This window comes from Pseudorasbora parva, chromosome 24 (genome assembly GCF_024679245.1).
Source record: "Pseudorasbora parva isolate DD20220531a chromosome 24, ASM2467924v1, whole genome shotgun sequence".
Taxonomy (NCBI): Eukaryota; Metazoa; Chordata; class Actinopteri; order Cypriniformes; family Gobionidae; genus Pseudorasbora; species Pseudorasbora parva.
This window is the reverse complement of record NC_090195.1, coordinates 32,615,502-32,636,731: the sequence shown is the minus strand read 5'-3', so window position 1 is coordinate 32,636,731 and position 21,230 is coordinate 32,615,502. Positions and strand designations below refer to the sequence as shown.

At 38.9% G+C, this 21,230-nt stretch overlaps 1 protein-coding gene across 1 annotated transcript in view; it reads right to left on the bottom strand.

Annotated features, from left to right (window-relative positions):
• Positions 1-21,230, bottom strand: part of sugct (succinyl-CoA:glutarate-CoA transferase) — a 190,746-nt gene that overhangs the window by 148,396 nt on the left and 21,120 nt on the right. Inside the window, exons 7-8 of the mRNA XM_067434816.1 lie at positions 16,335-16,426; positions 10,110-10,253 (exon numbers count right to left, since the gene is read on the bottom strand). Coding sequence (XP_067290917.1) covers positions 10,110-10,253; positions 16,335-16,426 — 236 coding nt within the window. The remainder of the gene's footprint in view (positions 1-10,109; positions 10,254-16,334; positions 16,427-21,230) is intronic.

The window sequence follows — 21,230 nt, the reverse complement described above, 5'->3', positions numbered from 1 at the left end:
AATTCATTGGCTGATGGCGGCCATGTTTTTTGAGATACACCAATGTCCTCATAGACTAATAAAGTACCTTGGGCCAAGACACTGCATACCAATTTTCAGGTCAATTGGACTAGCGGTCGTTGTTTTTTTCACATTATAGCGCCACCAACTGGTCAAACGTCGCGATTTTTTTATCGAGACCAAAAAATGATCCCATACACATGTGTACCAACTTTGGTGAAGATATCTCATTTCCTTCTTAAGTTATAGCCTTTTTAGTAAAATAGGCTCCGCCCACAACATTCTTTTTCCACCCCTTAGCAACCGTAAATCGAAATTTCAACTTTTTCTAAATGAATATTGATATTCAGACTACAGAGAACATTTTGGCACTGGTTTGGTTCCGATTGGGCAAAAAACCAGGGACTAGTTTGCAAAAGTAGGTATTTAACATAATTGCAAATATTGAATTAATGATTTGATTGACAGCAATGGTTTTAGAGGCAAAGTTGTTCAGCCTGAGGAGATTTATCATATGATATGCATATTTTGTGGATGGGTGCAACACCACGTGATTACAGAACCATAAAAGTCGTTAGCGCCAACTAGTGGCCGATTTCTTTCAAAATTCTTACAGACCTCTAGGGCCATGAGACAAACATGCCCATCAAGTTTTGTTCCGATCAGCCTCCGTTAACCTTGTCTTATAGGTGCTCAAATTTCATTGGCCGATAGCGGCCATGTTTTTTGAGATACGCCGATGTTCTCATAGACATACCTGGGGCCTTGGACCAAGACACTGCTTTCCCATTTTCAGGTGAATCGGACTAGCAGTAGCGTGGTTATAGCTATTTTCATGTTTTTTTCACATTATAGCGCCACCAAGTGGCCAATCATCGCGATTTTTTTATCGTGACCTCAAATTGAGCCCTTGCAGATGTTTACCAAGTTTGGTGAAGATATCTCATTTCATTTTTGAGTTATAGTCTTTTTAGTAAAATAGGCTCCGCCCTGAGCGTCCATTTTGATCCCATTATCTTCCGTGAATCCAAATTTCAACTTTTTGTCAATGAATATTGATATTCAGACTACAGACAACATTTCTGCACAGGTTTGGTTCCAATTGGTCAAAAAACCAGGGACTAGTTCGCAAAAGTAGGTTTTTGACAAAATTCAAAATGGCGGAACATTTTTAATGACGGAAATGAAATCGGAGATATACGTTTTGTTCGTCATGGTCTCAGCTTTCCAATGATATAAGAAACCCTTTTTTTATTGACCCTTAGGAGCAACGGTTTAGGAGTTATGAGCCCTTTCGCGTTTTTGGTTGCTATAGCGCCACCTATGGGCCAATCTGGCTCATAATTTGATAACCTCTCCTCGATTTTTGGACTACCTATTGGGCAAGTTTCAAGTCTCTAGCCCTTACGGTTTGGTCTGCACGATGCGTTTTACGGCAGAATAATAAACCGGCACAAATTCGCCTTATTCACCTGGCGGCCATTTTGAAAACTCTAACGCTGTTGTGGGGTACACAAACCCGGAACCTGGACTCCAATAAGGTACTAATCAGCAGCAGCATTCTGTTTCACTGCACTTCGTCACTCAGGAAAAAATCCTACAGAGGACAAACCTTTCACCGTTTTCCGGAGGATAAGGGATTACATGGAGAGTGGATTTAAAAAAATATCAGAAGGGATCCTGGTCGTAATTTCTGCATTTTACTACAGACGAAGTTCGAAAGACTCAAGCAAAAGCAAGACTGGGACATGTCAAGTCAGCTTTATTTAGCGCTTTTACAATGCCGATTGTTCCAAAGCAGCTTCACGGTGTAAACAGGACAATATTGCAACAAAATTTGATTCGGCTGCAGTCATTCTGGAGAAAACGGTGATGTTATCAACTTTTAATCTATCATATAGTGTCAATGTGGGCAGATCAGTGTTATAGTTGATACAGTTAATTTACATGTGGGAGATATGTGTATGTATAACCTACTGGATCTTCATATATGTAAAATAAAATGTCCATTTATCTAAAGAATAAAGTACAATTTTATGACACATGGATGATGTCTTTCATAACTTTACAACTGGTCAGAACATCAGAAAGAAATAAGTCATTTAAAAACATTGATAGGCATACTGCTCTAGGTTTGTAAATGGTAACTATGTACATTTATTGGTATGGAGGAATATAAATGGCCTGTTTGTATATTGTAAGTATGGAAAACCGTACCAGAAAAGGGCAGAACATTAGAAATTACATTAGGAGGAAAATTAAAAAACATTAACAAATGAAAACTTATTACATATTATCAGTGAAAACATATTATCAGTGATGCATTACATTATTTTGTTACACACAGCAGCAGAAAGTGAGTGACACAGAATGCTGCTACTGATTAGTACTGTATTGGAGTCCAACTTCCGGGTTTGTGTACCCCACAACAGCGTTAGAGTTTTCAAAATGGCCGCCAGGTGAATAAGGCGAATACAATAGGTTTTCAAGCACTTCGTGCTTGAACCCCTAATAACAGAGGCGTAAAAGGGCCTAAAAAGGCTTATAAAAAAAAAAACTATAGGGTCTCAGCGCCTGATTTTTGAGCTGCTGGTTACAAAAACTTTACCAAGCGTTCTGACATGGCCGGCAGAGAGAAACACGGTAGATTTTTGCATTTTCAGCTCATTTATCTTGGAAATGATTTTTATTTTTTATTTAAAATTTTTCCCTTTTAAACTGTAATACCTCTACCGACGGCCCGATCTCCATAACAGTTTGCACGCTGCTTTACAATAATAGGGTGCACATGCTCAGCTAATTTGGTGAAGTTCTGCGCAGAACAGACATTTTTTAGTCATTTAAATGTCATTTTGCATAGGATAATGTAGTTGACCTTTCTAACAGTTAAAGCGCCACCAAGAGGCCAGTTGCCACGTCCTTTTTCGGGTGACCACAGAATGAGCTCTTACATAGTTGTGCTGAGTCTGGTGAAAATATCTCGTTCCGTTGACGAGCTATAGCCAATTAAGTCGAAAGGGGCTCCTCCCACCTCAAACTTGGCGGCCCTTAGGAACCCTGAACCCAAATTTCCACTTTTTTTCAATGATTATTGACATTCAGACTCCAGAGAATCTGCCTGCACTGGTTTGGTCCCGGTTTGGCCAAAAACCAGGGACTAGTTCGCAAAAGTAGGTTTTTGGAAAAAGCCAAAATAGCCGGACATTTTCCCAGGTCACGAGCCAATCCGAGGCATGCGTCTGGTCCGTCTCGAGCCAAGGATTCCAACGATATAAGGCACTTGAGGCTACGGCCAACGGTCTAGGAGTTATGAGCAGTTTTGCGCAATTGAGCGCTACAGCGCCACCTATGGGCCAATCTGGCTCAAAATTTGATAACCTCTCCTCGATTTTTGTACTACCTATTGGGCAAGTTTCAAGTCTCTAGCCCTTATGGTTTGGTCTGCACGATGCGTTTTACGGCAGAATAATAAACCGGCACAAATACAATAGGTTTTCAAGCACTTCGTGCTTGAACCCCTAATAACAGAGGCGTAAAAGGGCCTAAAAAGGCTTATAAAAAAAAAACTATAGGGTCTCAGCGCCTGATTTTAGAGCTGCTGGTGAACTTCGTGCTTGAACCCCTAATAAAGGCTTCTTGAGCGTCAAATCAGCATATTAGAATGATTTCTGAATGATCATGTGACACTGACATGAATGATGCTGAAAATTCGGCTTTGATAAATTATAGAAAGGCCATTCATTTGTAAATTGTAATACTTTTTCACAATATTATAGTTTTTAATGTATTTTGATAAAAAATAAATGCATATAACGAATGAGCAAGATGATTATTTTCAAAACATTAAGAAATCTTACTGTGTCAAAACTTTTGAATGGTTGTGTATATTGCAAGTATGTTATATTATAAAATAAAATAAAATCTTTGCATGTCTCATTATTCCCTGTCAGATGCCTTCAACACCATGGCTCAGGATAGTTGCTCATGAATTTCCTGCATTTCAAGAGTGATTAGTCACAGAGCAATTACAGCTCAGCATGAGCAAAGACGGCACATTTCCGGCATATTTCCGGCAGGTCCTGCATCACCGGACCGAGCACATTTCAGAAGAATCCTAACGGATATCCTCCCTGCAACAAACAAAGCATGTTGCAATTTGTTTCATTACCATGATTTTTGAAGATATTAAAAGATTAGAGGTCAGATTTACTAACAGCTTCCACCAGCTCAAACTTTCTTTTGGTGTTAAAAAAAAACTTCTGTCAGGATTTACTGAAGACACACAGCAAGAAATTAGCTGTGGATTAAATTAGGATTTTTTGTGGCTGACCTTAATTCATATGCATTTACAGGAGTTTCCCTTTCAGGCGCAAAATGTATGGGAGGAGAGTATTCAAATGAATCATGTGAGGTGATTTACGAAGGTTTGCGCCATTATATACCGCCCAAAAAAAGCATGTCTTAAATCAGATGCTGTTTAGTCAATCTGGCTCTAGGTCTAATATTAGGGGAATTTTTTGTATTTGCCTAGTAGTAGTGCCTTAGTAGAATGAGAGTGCAATTAAATAACTCAGATGGGAGTGGAAAGTTTTGCGTATGATATGATGACACACAAATGAAAGAACACAGACGCAGCCGGATCATTTCCATAATGACCAACACAATCTCCCGTTAGCGTCTGGTTTATCCCTTGTGCTGTCTTTATTTGGGAATGTAACTTCTTCTTTTTTAGTAATACTACATACAATAATACAGTTTTGTTCAATGATATATTTTATTTTTATTTTACATTTTGAGAGGTTTTTGTGGTACTAATGAATATTTATGCTGTATAACATAAAAAAAAGAGATCAAATGACGCAGTATTCCAGGTTAAAATAGAGTCTATGCCTTTAAAATCAATTTCTTTTTCATATTGGTTGAGAGTATGGAGAGAAAACATACCACTAGTTGCCTGTATGGCTCTCTATAGAGCAGCTTGTGAATTGCCTAGTTGTTTTTAGACAAAATTTCATATTTTTATTAGGTGGAAAATTGTAATATATCTTTAAACAATCTCAAAGGCTGCTTTTTGTCTTTTTTTAAACTTTTTTTTTTTTTATAGTGATTTGAAGTGTTATTTTATGCATAATGATTACAGTCAAACCTGAATGTTGTGTTGGAAAAAGAACAGAAGCATTTTGTATATTTAAGCTAGTAGCTTTTTTTCTGCATTATGGTTGAATTCCTGAGTTAATTTCACATACTCTCCAAACTTTGCTGTGTTACAGACAGCAGTTTATAGGTGTGTGTGTGTGTGTGTGTGTGTGTGTGTGTGTGTGTGTGTGTGTGTGTGTGTGTGTGTGTGTGTGTGTGTGTGTGTGTGTGTGTGTGTGTGTGTGTGTGTGTGTGTGTGTGTCTGTGTGTGTGTGTGTGTGTGTGTGTGTGTGTGTGTGTGTGTGTGTGTGCACTGTATTCTCATATTTTTGTCCAATTCCCATTAATTTCCTATGGTCGGACAATTTTTGACCACTTAACCTGTTTGAATCATGCCTTCAATTTTTTTGTGTGTTTACATTTCAAGTGTCATAAATGCCCCCAAGTTTTGCACCATTACATTTAAAGGTGCACTATGTAGTATTTTTGCAGTAAAATATGCAAAAACCACTAGGCCAGTGTTATACATTTTGTTCAGTTGAGTACTTACAATATCCCAAATGTTTCCAACTATTTGTAAATTGTGAGAAAATTGCTATTTTAACTAAGGAGCGTGTCAGCATAGCGTTTGAGGAGGTCGCCTGTCAATCCCATCATATCTGCGCTAGCCTCGGTTTTATTCTGCAGAAGCGCTTTACTCTTAGCAGTATGAACATGTCACAGCAGCGCCGAGCGAACGCAAAGAGGAACATCGTAACATCATTTTAAACACACTTAAATGTGTCTGATATGATAAACAGAGCTGCTTTACCTGACCAGAAAAAGTGGAAGTGCGAGTGCCCGGCGACTGTGTCCCGTCCCGTCATAATAAAAGTCCCGGTACTCGCGAGCCGTGTTTGTATAACAATCGCTCCAGCGGCCGTGCTCAGCTCCACAACACTCAGTCCTGCTCTGCTTTACACTACAGTAACATTAATAATCGCATCCATGAACATGATTTCTGCCCGAGTCCTATTTTCCACCGGCTGTGAGGTGAAGACCACATGTCCCAAAATACTGCGCTCACACCTGGCGTCATCAAACTACGCCTTTGTTTAGAATAGGCGCCCTCCAGTGGACGGAAAGTTGCATAGTGTGCCTTTAAGCAGTGCTTTTTTAAAATTCAAAACGTAAATGTGTGGCCGAAGACTGCACAAGCGACCCTTTTTTGGGGGCGGTAAATAATGGAGCAAGCACCAATAAACTGACAAGCGCAAACCTTAGTAAATCACCTTACATGATTACATTTAAATTCTCTCCTCCCAAAAAGTCTTCTACATAACATGGGCACAATAATAGCTCCTCAATCCCTGCACATTCTCAGTGATTCGACATGGTTTCAAATGTTACATTGTATCTCGCAGCGCTTCGGTTCAAATAAACAGGGCTTATGAGTTGTGGACACTTCTAATACATGGTTTGCTTTAGTAACCCTTAACAGTTATTATATGACATCCCTTACTGTGACAAAGCACAGTGAGAAGTTACATGGAGGAAACGCTTTTGTAATTCTGCATAAAAGGAAAAACATGTTTGTTTGCATGCAAATATTTATCTATCAAGACGTTTAGTCAATCTAGAATTTCTGCTCAGAAACCAGACGCAGCTGAAGAGGGTATTTGAGGTTTCAGGTAGTTACTATGGAGAAAAACTCAACAGAATCTTGTTAAGTGATACTACAGATGCAAAAGTCATTTGAAAGAAAATTGCTATACTGTACGTCTCCATCCCAGTCGTTAAGTTTTCAGTAAACACTTACAACCTGGTAATTAAGAAACAAGAAGGGAATATAAAACATTCACCAAGTCAACCAATGTCTTCACTCAGGTTTATCCTGGCCGTAGCGCACGTGAAGTCTGTTGAATATCAATGTCATCACACACACTCATGAACAAGTAAACTAGAGTCTCACACTCCATTGATTCCCATGATGCTAAACTCTTGGCTTCTCAACCGGCTGCTTACAGCGCTGACGTCTTCTGTGCGAGAGCTGCTATTTAGATCCCTTGTAATCTCGCATTTCCTAGCAGGACGAGAGGCTGGCAGACGAGCCGTTGTACGAGCGGCATGAGAGTGTTTTGAAGCCGCTCAGTCAAAGAGCAAAGGGAGGCGCAAATTATTCACAGTCACTTTTGTAAATGGTGTGCCATTTCCTCACGCAAGGACAGGTATTCAACAGTCTCAAAAACTGATTTGTTCATGAAGTGGCAAGACAGGAAAGCCTACTGCTACTTACAATACATGTAAAGCTTATGAATTAGCTTTTAACGTGCCTACCAAACCAACATTACTTAACGACAGGGAAAAATTGAGCTGAGTCACCCGTTATATAAAGAAAAAAAACATTCATTCAAAAAAACATACATCAGAGTTTAAAGTTTAAAGTGACCACATGAATTAGAAACTTCACTTGAACTTTACAGTGAGCCGTGAAAGTCGTATATATAACACTAAAACATTATTCAAGGTGAAAAATCGTAAGGCATAAAGTACAAACATTTACATAGAAAAAAATATCTGAGACAAAAACCACAAAGTCAAAACTATCAAGCCATTAAACAGTGCATGCTGAAGCCTAGTAGCTAGGGACAACGATTGGTTTATTCACTTATGCAGTTTTGGAGAGCTGATTTATTTATACTGTAAAGTAATATGCTCATGTTTTCTCTAGAGGACTGAACGGGTCAGATTAAACTCACTTTCAGGGAACTGCATTCTTCCAGGCCAAAGAAACAAAAAAGAGTGGTCTGGTTCAATTAAAAAAAAGTTAATTTCATGCACTGGGCAAGAGACAATAACAACAGTCCTGAAATCTGAATAAGGGAGCTCTTCTAAGAGATGAATATTTCATCATGCAGATATTGCATGAAGTATTAAATATATCAAATATATTCAGTGTTACTGAACTGTCAGTTTAAGAACATGAAAGTGAATTGATGTACAGCAATTCAGTTCTACTCTCAGGCGTCAGAAAATGACTGAATCGTGTTAAAGAGGCTGTGCAAGTAACTCAAGTTTGAGCGCAGAATCTTGGGACATGTGCTCTTCACCTCACAGCCGGTGGGAAAGAATCAGGATATGACTCGGGCAGAAATCATGGTTATGGATGCGATTATTAACGTTACTGTAGTGTGAAGCAGAGCAGGGCCGAGTGTTGAGGAGCTGAGCAAGGCCGCTGGAGCGATTGTTAATAAGATGCACCCCGAGCAACGAGACTTTTCATGAGTATGAGGTAAAGCAGCTCTGTTTATCATATTAGATACATTTAAGTGTGTTTAAAATGATGTGATGACGTTACTCTGTGCGTTCACTCAGCGGCTGCTGTGACACTTGTTCACACTGCAATGAGAGTAAAACGTTTCTGCCAAATAAAACCGGAAACCGAGGCTAACGCAGATATGACGCAATCGACAGGCGACTCCCTCAGACATCCCATTGTTTAAAATGGCAATTTTCTCACAATTTACAAATAGTTGGAAACATTTGGATATTTTAAGTACTCAATTGAACAAATGATATAACACTGGCCTAGTGGTTTTTGGATATTTGACTGAGGGAAAAAAAAATTCACAGTGCACCTTCAAGCTTTTGAATAAATGCTGAAAAAAATATCCAATCCATTACTACACATTATACCTGGTTAGTTGGACTAATGTTCAAAAGTTTGGGGTCTGGAAGTTTTTTGTTGTTGTTGTTTTAAAGGTGCACTATGCAACTTTTCGTCCACTGGAGGGCGCCTATTCTAAACGGCTCACGAGTACCGGGACTTTTATTATGACGGGACGGGACACAGTCGCCGGGCGCCCGCACTTCCGCTTTTTCCGGTCAGGTAAAAACAGCTATTTTTATCATATCAGACTCATTTAAAGGGCCAAGGGCTTCGGCCATCCGTCCGCTCTCTTCCCTGAACTGAAATAAAGTAGTGGGCTGTACTTTCCACACGATTGACATCAGGTTCAGGTACAGTTAAGTAATCAAATTTTGATTATTTGTATTTGATAAAAAATAAAAATGTAAAACAAATACATTTTAAAAATATATATTATAATTTTTACATTTTATATAATTAAATACTTTTTACAATTATTACAACAGTACAATTTACAAATTATATTGTAAACTGTAATTTATTCCTGTAATCAAAGCTGAATTTTCAGTTTTCAGTGTCACATGATCCTTCAGAAATCCTTCTGATATGATGATTCGCTACTCAAGAAACATTTATGATTATTATCAATGTTGAAAAAAGTTGTGATCCTTAATATTTTTGTGGAAAAAAACTGCCTTTTTTCGGGATTATTTAAAAAAAAGAACATCCAAAAGAACATTTATTTGATATAGAAATATTTTATAACAATGTTAAGTATTTACAGTCAATTTCAATCAATTTAATGCATTTTACTGAATAAAAGTATTAATTCTTTAAGTAAAATCTAACTGACCCCAGATTTTTAATGATAGTGTACTTACAAAATAAATTGATTAATGGAGGTATGCGATTAGTTGTTTGGGACATACTGTATATAGCTCATGAAAATAAGTTAAATATTTGTAAGCATATTCACAAGTTATTATAAGTTATACAAGCTTACCTGTAGCTCAGACAATAGAGCATGGCCCTAAAAATGCCAAGGTCATGGGTATTATATTATATTATATTATATTATATTATATTATATTATATTATATTATATTATATTATATTATATTATATTATATTATATTATATTATATTATATTATATTATATTATATTAAAATGGCTGATCACTTGTGATCGGATCACTGAACTCAAACTCATCTTAATACTCAGTGGAAACAGGGCTTCTCGATTTCTGGGATATTATATATATATCGGGCATAGGTGATATAATTTGAGCTATCTTGGGATGTCTGCTTGAGAGGGGGAAGAGGGGGGTATCAGTGTTGTATTACCTGTGAAGACAGAAGATTGCAGTCTATATGAAGGCCTCGTCCTGTTTTCTGTCTCTGGAGCAACGCAGCCATGACGGCTCCCTGAGTGTACAAACCAGTGGCCAGATCTGTCATAGCGACACCTGGTCTGACTGGATCCCCATCCTTAAAAAAGAAGCAGTTAAATAAACAAGATATAAAGGAACTAAATAGGATGTAATATTTAAAGAGGACTTCTTTTGTATCTTTTGCATTTTCAACTTTCTTTAGAGTTTATTGTTGCTGTTTGAGCATGAAAAATGTCTGCAAAGCCCAACGTCCCTCCAAAGAGAGTTCTTCTCTATATCTGTGTGTGTCAGTGTTTCTGAACTCCCTGACGCCTCCATTGTGGTCTTGAGTTTTCTTTTGGGAACAAACACTCTCCCAAGGGGCAGGAATTAAAGTCCCTTTACACTGAGCGCGATTAAGCGATGGGAATGTATGTCGAGATGGCACTCTTGAATCAATACGATAGATTTCTGGGTGCAATCAATCGCAGCGCGACAAAGCAAGATTTTTTTTCAGCCCGACAATAAAACGAGATGTCCAATTAGATTAGAGCCTACTAAAGTCGCTACTGTTACACAAAAGTGCGAGTGTGGTGCCGCTGTTTTGAAAACTTGTGTAAACACAGAAGAAAAGTATTCCAGAAGAGACATAAGAATAGAGTGTTATGTAGGCTGACCATATTTTAATGACCGAAAAACCAGGACATTCGGCCCAGGAATGAGATACTCAAATGATACTCAGAGTTTTCTCGAAGATTCCTTATTAATTTTAACACATTTAAAGTATGCCCCCTCTGTATGGATAGAAAATTGTTATATTAGGGCCGGGACATGACTTGAAAACAGGACATGTCCTGGAAAAGCAGGACATTTGTTATCGTACGTGTTATTGGTGTCTGAGAACAGATTTATTCTTACATGTTCTTTATGCAGAACATTACCATTTTGCTATCTGAAGAGCTTAAAATGGTGTAAAGAGCGCAGTTTTCTTCAGTGAGTGTCTGTTATGAGTCAGAGAGCTCATTTGCTCTAGAGCTGTCAATCATATTATATAATAATAACTCCTATAATCATCGTTTCGCACTTAAACAACCGAGAGAAACGTTTCTACAGATGAATTTAACATTAAGCCAAATAATGTTCTGTATGTGTTTTTTGCGGCTATTTTTATAACAATAAAGAATGAGAAATGCTAAGCAGGTGTAGCATTCAGTTTATTATAAGATTTCAAATAATGCACATCTGCCCATTATTTAATCTATATTCACTTTAGATCGCAGTCGAAAGCTATTACACACACAGGATGATGATTTCTGTGTAGCACCTAACTTTATTTATCCTTATGTACAGTTCGGTGTTGTGAGACGAGGTTAAAGCTGAATGGGGAAACCTACGAGTTACATACATGAGGAAATATGTATTCTCAGTAAGCGCCACCTAAAGGCAATCAAACATTTTGCATTCAGTGTAAAAGATCTGTTCGTTGGCTGTTCGCTTAGCTTTAAAGCAGCACTGGGTAACTTTTGCTCTCGGGGTCCCCCTACAGTTGGGAAAAAATAATGTCCTCAACTACTGTAGTACTCTGTCATCCTACAACAGGGGATGCCATCGCGCGTGCATTTGTTGACATGACAACCAGGGCCGGCGCAAGCTCAAATGCCGCTCTAGGCAGAGCACGATCGTGCCGCCCCACTCACAATTAGGTATCCTTAAGATGCACGTACATGCAAATTAATATTTTCTTTATCTATAAAATTAAACTAAAATAAAAACGTGCAAGCATGTTTTCAGATTTTATTTTTCATTCTGCAACGTGAAAAAAGTACACAGTGCTCTACAGCTGCAATTTCTGTTTTATAATAGACAGTGTACAGAATAAAACTAAACATATGCACGCAACTTTTTAGCTCATTGGAGGTTTTGATTTTTTCTTGACTGATACACACAAACACACATTCACATAATAGCCTATATTTCAGAAGCGTACGCGTCGGGCTTTCGCAGCGGCAAACGCTTTGATTGCGTCCTCGAGTTTAACTTTTTCAAGTTCGTGCTCAATTGCAATTGTTGCTAGTCCATTGAGTCTGTCTTTTGTCATTGTACGTCGGACTCGGAGATCATTTTTAATCAGTTTAAGCTTTGAGAAACTGCGTTCTCCAGAGCTCAGTGACGGGGAGAGTGAGAAGCACTCTCAATGCTATAAAAACATTTGGAAAAATCAACACAATCTCATGGTCATGCGTATAAATAGATACGCACTTTATGCGTATAATACGCCATAACCCTAATAATACGGTTCGTATGTATAATACGCCATAACCCTAATAATACGGTTCGTATGTATAATACGCCATAAAGTGCGTATCATATGCACGCGAAAAACCGCGTACCGCACCACAAGATTGCAAACTCGAGAGCGCATTATTGTAGCGCGAAAGTACATTAATATAGTGCGCGAGCGCAAATCTCTCTGCTCGCGCGCGGAATATAATGCGCAAGCGCAAATCTCTCTCTGCTCGCACGCGGAATGTAATGTGCGAGCGCGAATCTCCAGTTCTCCCTGAAGAACTCTGCCTGCGCTCTCAGATACGCTGCTCTTGTTAGAATTTTTTGTCTGGGCTCACTCAGAGAATATGCCTGCACTTAAAACGTGTCCAGTGCAATCGCGAATTCAGATTCCAAAAGGCAAAAATAATTAAAATCTGAACAAAATGCCCCCTAATAGATATAATATAAGCATATATAATGTAATAATAGATAAGGGGGCAAAATGCCCCAGTAAAATTATGATATATCTAACTGCATCAAACACAACTGCAACAGAATAAAACTAATTAAAAATACTGACTACAAAATTAATGAAATCCATTTTATTGGGAAAATGTTACTGCAATTTGTGAGTTAAGTTACCTTTCACCTCAAAAGTTGGCATACATTTCTAAATAATCCACTGGCAGTGGCAGAACTAGACTTTTATACATGGGGTGGCCAAGGCTGCTTTAGGGGGTCCAGAGACCATGAATATCATGTGTTATACTTATTTGTTTTCATTGTTTTGACCAATGTAACCTTATGTAACAATAAATAAGCACCCACAACAGTAGATATCAGTGAAATTTCACAATTCTCAGCCTAATAATATAAATGTAAAACATTATTGAATACAAGTGAACAGTTGAAGCTGCGGGACACAGTGATTCAGGTACAGAAATTAAATAATCAAACATAATAACATTGCATAATCGTTTTAAGTGCAGGCATATTCTCTGAGTGAGCCCAGACAAAAATTTCTAACAAGAGCAGCGTATCTGAGGGAGAGCGCACGCAGAGTTCTCGCGCGCGAGCAGGGAGATTCGCGCGAGCAGAGAGATTTGCGCTCTCGACATTTGACAGGGAAATAACGCCATACTTTTCCAGTCTTAAGCAATCCTGAAGAACTATTGTAGGCTGTTCTCCTATTTCTTTGAGAGATGCGATGTCATATAAAAATCCAAATAAGCGCCCATGGTCTCGAAGCAGCGGAAAGCGCTCTTCCACGGAACGGATGGCACAGTCGAGCGTATTTTGCACGCATATACTAATCGATGCTGCTCTAGTGAGGTGGGGGCGCGATCGGGCGGGAATTTTTATTCTAAATTTAAAGTTAATTTAAATTCATACTAATGGAGTGGGAAAAAATGTTGTTGATATAAGTGCGATAATTGTAACCTACCTAATGTAAAACTAACAAATAAATTTATTAAAAAAAATCTCTCTCTCGCTTTCGCTCTCTCGCCTTCTCTCTCTCTTGCCGCCCTGGCTGAGCTGCCGCCCTAGGCGGCTGCCTAGTTCGCCTATAGGCACGCGCCGGCCCTGATGACAACCCTGATAGCCCTGAACTAGTGATGCGCGGGTCGTCTCAACCCGCGGACCCCGTATGTCTATTTAATGGTCGCGGGTGCGGGGCGGGTTGTAAAAATATATACAGTGGTGCGGTGCGGGGCGGGCCAAATGACTTCATAAAAGCATCCCCGTGGGTCGGTGCAGCACTAACAGTTCCCCTGAACACTGCAGGAGGAGTTCACATGCAGGTGTTCTTCTGGCGGCGCGTGTGAAATGTCTTCATCCCAGGTACAGTCAGTGGCATATGTTTCAGCATGTCATATGAATATAATTTCATGGGTTTTATTTTTTTCAAACGCCAAATAATCGCGATGCTCACGTTTACAAGCCAGCATCATTATACAGGGAGTGCAGAATTATTAGGCAAATGAGTATTTTGACCACATCATCCTCGTTATGCATGTTGTCTTACTCCAAGCTGTATAGGCTGGAAAGCCTACTACCAATTAAGCATATTAGGTGATGTGCATCTCTGTAATGAGAAGGGGTGTGGTCTAATGACATCAACACCCTATATCAGGTGTGCATAATTATTAGGCAACTTCCTTTCCTTTGGCAAAATGGGTCAAAAGAAGGACTTGACAGGCTCAGAAAAGTCAAAAATAGTGAGATATATTGCAGAGGGATGCAGCAGTCTTAAAATAGCCAAGCTTCTGAAGCGTGATCATCGAACAATCAAGCGTTTCATTCAAAATAGTCAACAGGGTCGCAAGAAGCGTGTGGGAAAACCAAGGCGCAAAATAACTGCCCGTGAACTGAGAAAAGTCAAGCGTGCAGCTGCCAAGATGCCACTTGCCACCAGTTTGGCCATATTTCAGAGCTGCAACATCACTGGAGTGCCCAAAAGCACAAGGTGTGCAATACTCAGAGACATGGCCAAGGTAAGAAAGGCAGAAAGTCGACCACCACTGAACAAGACACACAAGCTGAAACGTCAAGACTGGGCCGGAGAAAATCTAATGATATCTAAAGAAAAACTAATGATATGGCCTCCTTGTTCACCTGATCTGAACCCCATTGAGAACCTGTGGTCCATCATCAAATGTGCGATTTACAAGGAGGGAAAACAGTACACCTCTCTGAACAGTGTCTGGGAGGCTGTGGTTGCTGCTGCACGCAATGTTGATGGTGAACAGATCAAAACACTGACAGAATCCATGGATGGCAGGCTTTTGAGTGTCCTCGCAAAGAAAGGTGGCTATATTGGTCACTGATTTGTTTTTGTTTGGTTTTTGAATGTCAGAAATGTATATTTGTGAATGTTGAGATGTTATATTGGTGTCACTGGTAAAAATAAATAATTGAAATGGGTATAAATTTGTTTTTTGTTAAGTTGCCTAATAATTATGCACAGTAATAGTCACCTGCACACACAGATATATAGTTTTTTGTGTTCATTGAGAACATGGTTGTTGTTCAATAATAAAATTAATCCTCAAAAATACAACTTGCCTAATAATTCTGCACTCCCTATAGTGTCCGTGACGCCACAAAGTAGAGACGAGCTGGCCGTCGCCATCTTGGCAACACGTCATCGCGCGTCACTCCCGGATAACAGAAAATGGGCAAAGAGGCGGGACATGGGCGGAGCCGAGGTGACGCAATGACTAACAGACAGCGGATAAATGGCTATCCACCTGCCACTCAAAGTGGCCACTCCCTTAACTATGCAGAATTTTAAGGCTTTATATAATGAGTTATAAAAAATTCACCACCTCACAGTTGTCATGAAGGGCAAAATTAACCATATAGATAAAAACTAGAATTTGTACCAGACTGTAAACATGTTTTTTCCTGCTGTAACTTTGGGAATTTTAACTTGGGGCTCAAAGAGATTCTGCTCCCTTCTGGAGCCTGTCCCTAGTGGCCAGTCGAGGAATTGCTGTTTAAGTTATTATGGTCAGGGGCATGACATTTCCTAAACATGCTCGAATCGCTTGACCAATCATAACACACTGCGCCAGCTGACCAATCAGAGCACATTAGGCTTTTAGGAAGGATGGGCTTCACAGAGACATGAACTAAATAGAGCGATACTGACAGACTGAGAAAAGAGGAGCGGCAACAATGCAAAATATGTTAAAAATAATGTGTTTTTTGAAAATTCAAGCATGAAAAACTAATAGAGCCCAAAAAACAAAACAAAGACATAACATGGTCTCTTTAAGGTGAAGCATTTTTCTTTTCTTTTTTTCTTTTTTTTTGTCAAAATCAATGATGTGGGGATGGCATCCATGTGTTGGACCAATATTTGCCAATTTGGTGATGCTAGAAATGACACACTTCACCTTTAAGCACTTCTGATCATTGTCCTCACCTCAGGACCAGTGATGTGCATCATACCAGACACCGCAGACGCAATGGAGTCATATCCAGGCTTGTGTGACTCGGGGCCCGTCTGTCCATATCCTGAATAAATTAACAGACGTTATTACTGATTATGTGTGCGGATGATTATCAGATGGAAATGTGCTTACAGCTCACAGTTTTGTGTAACATGAGCATGTCAGAGCTACGATCTCCAGCATATTCTGTGTTGCCAGTAGGGCTTGATTCGGGCCTGTGTGTGGCTCTCAGAAATCCCTACAGCTGAGCACACACGTCCAGAGAGAATGTGGGCAAAGACCTGATTATATTCTATTATCATCAGAGCAGTCCGAATAATTTGGTTCTAGGAACTCCACCGTAGTTCTAAGACTTCGACTCACTGGAGGTAAACATCCATGGATGTGTTTATTTCTTTGGCAGAGGTATGGGTGGCTTAAGGAAAATCTGTCATGCCCTAGTATGAAAACAGCACTCTTCCAGCCAGAGACTGTGCACGTACATTTCATAAACCAGTATCACTTCATAACATTTTTCCCTCTCTCTTTGCTTTAATTAGTTGTGTTTGCTAAGGCAACTATCACTATTATTATTGGACATACACAAGTTTAAAGGCACAGTATGTATATTTTCACCACTAGAGGTCGCTTATTGAAAACAAAGGCTTAGCATAGCTTGATGACGCCGAGTTGTTGTCTTCACATCTACAGCCAGTGGAAAAGAAACCAACGGTACTCTTTTCTCAGTCTAGAAAGTCTTTCTCAGTCTTTCTCAGTCTTTTCTCAGTCTAGAAAGCACCAAATTCAAACATAATTTCACATTTCTACTACATTAATGACCCAGTATAAATACAGATTCATCTTCCCAGCGCTGAAGTACCCCTTTAAGACCACCACCTACTGGCAGCTTAGTTTCATGCTTGAAATGTCCAATTTTTCTTGTTTTTCTTGTTGTTTTTCTTGTTGTTTTTCTTGTTGTTTTTCTTGTTGTTACGATGAGTGTAGGAGATAAGTGCACAGAGACAAAGGAGAACAGGAAACAGGTATTTTAAAGATAAAACTATTGACACATATAACAACAACGAGAAGCGAGAAATACTGAGGGCGAACTGAGAGCTTAAATACCGCAAAAATAACCCTGTCCACGTCTTTAGTAAATCCTGACAGTTGTTTTTTAACTCCAAAAGAGGGTTTGTGCTGGAATCACATATGACACATCACATATGATATTAAGTATAAATCATTTTTATTTAGTTCATTGATTTTGTTTTCAATATTTCAGTGTCATGTGAGTTACCCTGGTGGTGTTTTGTGTGTATATTTTATGGACAGGCTTCTTACGATTAACTCATGTGGTTTTCTATTTTTACACCTTCATTAATCTGGTGGTTATCAGTACATTTAAGTGAAAAACAGTTAAATAGTTTGGTGTGTCCATAATATATTAAAGCGTCTTTGTTTACAAGTAAAGTAAATACATTTACAGTAAAGAATACTGGCATTTGTGGTTCTCAGAAAATCACATTGTAAAAATGTTATTACAGGATGCCTGTATATTTCAGCAAATGATGGCCTATATTGTTAATATACCAAACAACTACTTATACTAAAAAAACTAATTAACAACTGTGTATTCACATCAGACAAACATAGTTTATATTACAAAAATAAAAATCATATTACAATATAATTTATTTAGAGCCAAAATGTTGAATTGTGTCACTACACCATTACAGAACTTCAGATATAATGCCCTTTTTATAGCAAACTACAGACAGAATCTCTTTTACTTCTGTGATGTCACAACCCATAAGAACCACCACAAAAAGGGGCACAAAGATATTTGGAACACAAGTTAACAAAGAACAAATATAAGAACCCCTTCTCCACACCATAACCACACCAATATTAACAGAAGTCTGACAACAGGGATAACTGGATTAATAAACAAAGTTTTAGTTGTCTGCGCAAACATTTGCAAAAATGCCACAGCTCTGTGGGTGTTTTAGCACATTGTAAATTATTTCTAGGGACTCAGAATCCTCTGAAAAGTATAAACACTGACGCTGCTAAAAACCTTGCTCTGCTTGTTTGAGAATCCCGACCAGCTCTGCACAGCAACAGCTCAACCAATGGCATGATTTTGGGGTGGGGCTTATTTTTTATCTGACCAATGGCAGAAGAGGAGAGTGTTTGTGAAACATGCTTGAAAACAGTCCTATTTTTTGTTCCTTCTCTTTATGAATTACGAACTTCAGGCCAGATTTACTAAAGATAGGATGATTATGGCATTAGCATAGACTTCTACTGCCAACGTACAAATAAATGAACACAGACGCAGCCAGATAAATTCCATAATGACCAACACAATATAACAAGAGCAGCGCAAACTAGCATTTCTAGTTTAAGACATGTTTTTTTTTGGTGTTAAATAATGGCACAAATACCAGTAAACTGACAAGCGTAAACATTAGTCACCTTGCCAATGGTGTGTGAAAGTGCCCTTTTCAATCTCACTGCAATTTCTACCGAGATTTTGACTAAAACTGACTTAAACCCCGCCCCTGCAAGCTTGCATGCATCCACTTCAAAATCCTACAACTGATGCATTGAACTGAGTCCCAGTTCCACATTTCATTTCATTTGGATGTACATCACAAAATGGAAGAGCAGTACTGGTGATATTTCCATTTCACTGGGACATTTAGAAACCAGTAAAGGAAAGAAAACCAAAGTTAAACAATTTGTCATAACCTTCAGATAAATCAAACGATGAAACTAAGCATTGCTTTCAGAAGAACACCACTTCCTGCTGACCAAATACTTTTTTTTTCAAATACTTTAATTAGAAAGCAAAGCAAATGCATTTAAGCAATTATTTCACATAACTGGTTTCTAAGAGAATTCATAGCATATACTTTAAAGCAGCATTAAGTAGTAGAGCTGGATTAATTCATCAAACAGCCCAGGTTTCTCACTGCAAGCGTTGACACAACGTGAAAGGCATCCGATGCCAAACCTCAACACATTTGGGTGTGGGGGAGCATCTAATGAAGGACATATGCTGAAAATAACTTGCGTTCTCAGACGCCACCTAATCCTCTTTAATTTGCTGTAAAGAAATTAAACCCCAAAACAGGGAGCTTTGTCGCTTCTGTGGAGCGCCGAGCGCCATTGAGACCTCAAACATCTCCAGAGTCTGCGATTCGTGTTCTCCATACTCATCAGTGTACTAACCAAACCTGATTATGCCATGTTAACTAGACTAGACAGTGCGCGTCTCGCCCTAAAACGCTCATTCCATATTCACATGGACCATAACAGACATTATGTACTCTTGATAAAAACAGTGAGAAATTAAAACATCCTTTTTATTATACTGTGTGTGGGAACATAAAGAAACGGAATAAATCTGACAGGTATTTCCGGTGTTTTCCATTTGTTGCTGACATGTTGAGTGATGCGTTTACCATTTTGTTAAATGTACTATCCAATTATAGATATTATGGCTCAAAGGAATGACTTAAAAAGTGGAATTGATAGTAAATAAAAGGGTAACCTGTCATTAAACAAGAGAAGCCAAAAGAGACTAAATAAATTAGACAGTGTGTACTTGACGTTCCAATCCAACCATAATGATCTACCAGGGCACCCAAAAACCTAAATGTTAATGTTATTGACAAAAGGAAGAGTATTACAATCATAAAATAACCACATTTAAAGGTGCACTATGCAACTTTCCGTCCACTAGAGGTCGCCTATTCTTAACAAAGACGTAGTTTGATGACGCAAAGTTTGAGCGCAGTATCTCGGGACATCTTCACCTCACAGCCGGTGAAAAATAGGACACAGGCAGAAATCATGTTCATGGATGCGATAATTAACGTTACTGTAGTGTAAAGCAGAGCAGGACCGAGTGTTGTGGAGCTGAGCACGGCCGCTGGAGCGATTGTTACACAAATACCCGCCTCGCGAACACCGGGACTTTTATTATGACTGGACGGGACACAGTCGCCGGGTGCGCACACTTCCGCTTTTCCGGTCATGATTATAAGGTAAAGCAGCACTGTTTATCATATTAGACACATTAAAGTGTTTTTAAAATGATGTTATGACGTTACTCTGTGCGTTCGCTCGGCGCTACTGTGACATGTTCACACTCCTAAGAGTAAATCGCTTCTGTCAAATAAAACCGAAGGTGGTGCAGATATAAGGCGATTGACAGGCGACCTCCTCAAACGCTATGCTGACACGTCCCGGGTCCTTGGTTAAAATAGCAATTTTCTCACAATTTACAAATAGTTGGAAACATTTGGGATATTGTAAGTACTCAACTGAACAAAATATATAACACTGGCCTAGTGGTTTTTGGATATTTTACTGCAAAAATACTACATAGTGCAACTTTAATGATTTAACACTGCAGGAAGAAAATGTCATAGCAAAAAACTGACTTGAATGCTCTCTGTCCAATTTTGGTCATCATTACGCCAACTGTGGCAAATCCTATGGTAACTGACAATGCTGATGTCAACATCTGATTAATCTCCCATGTATAGAATCTCTTTTTTTGGAGCACACGGCGAATTATGTCTCGTATCAAAGACGTTTCTAGTCTGCCAAGTCATGGTTTTAAGCGTCCTCTGAGATTTGCATGAGAAATCACAATGTATAGGTTATGCAGTGCCGTTTCCTGATGAATTTGGGCCAAAATAAAAAATGGCTTACTCCTAAATTGCTACTGGACCACAATTTTGCCCCCTCAGGACTGAGGCAATAAACCAAAGGATGTCAATAAATCAACTGACGACATGCCACTGCAAGGCCCATTACAAATAAATTCGACAAGACTGCAGAACTGCTACAGCATGTGAGATACAAACCAGCCA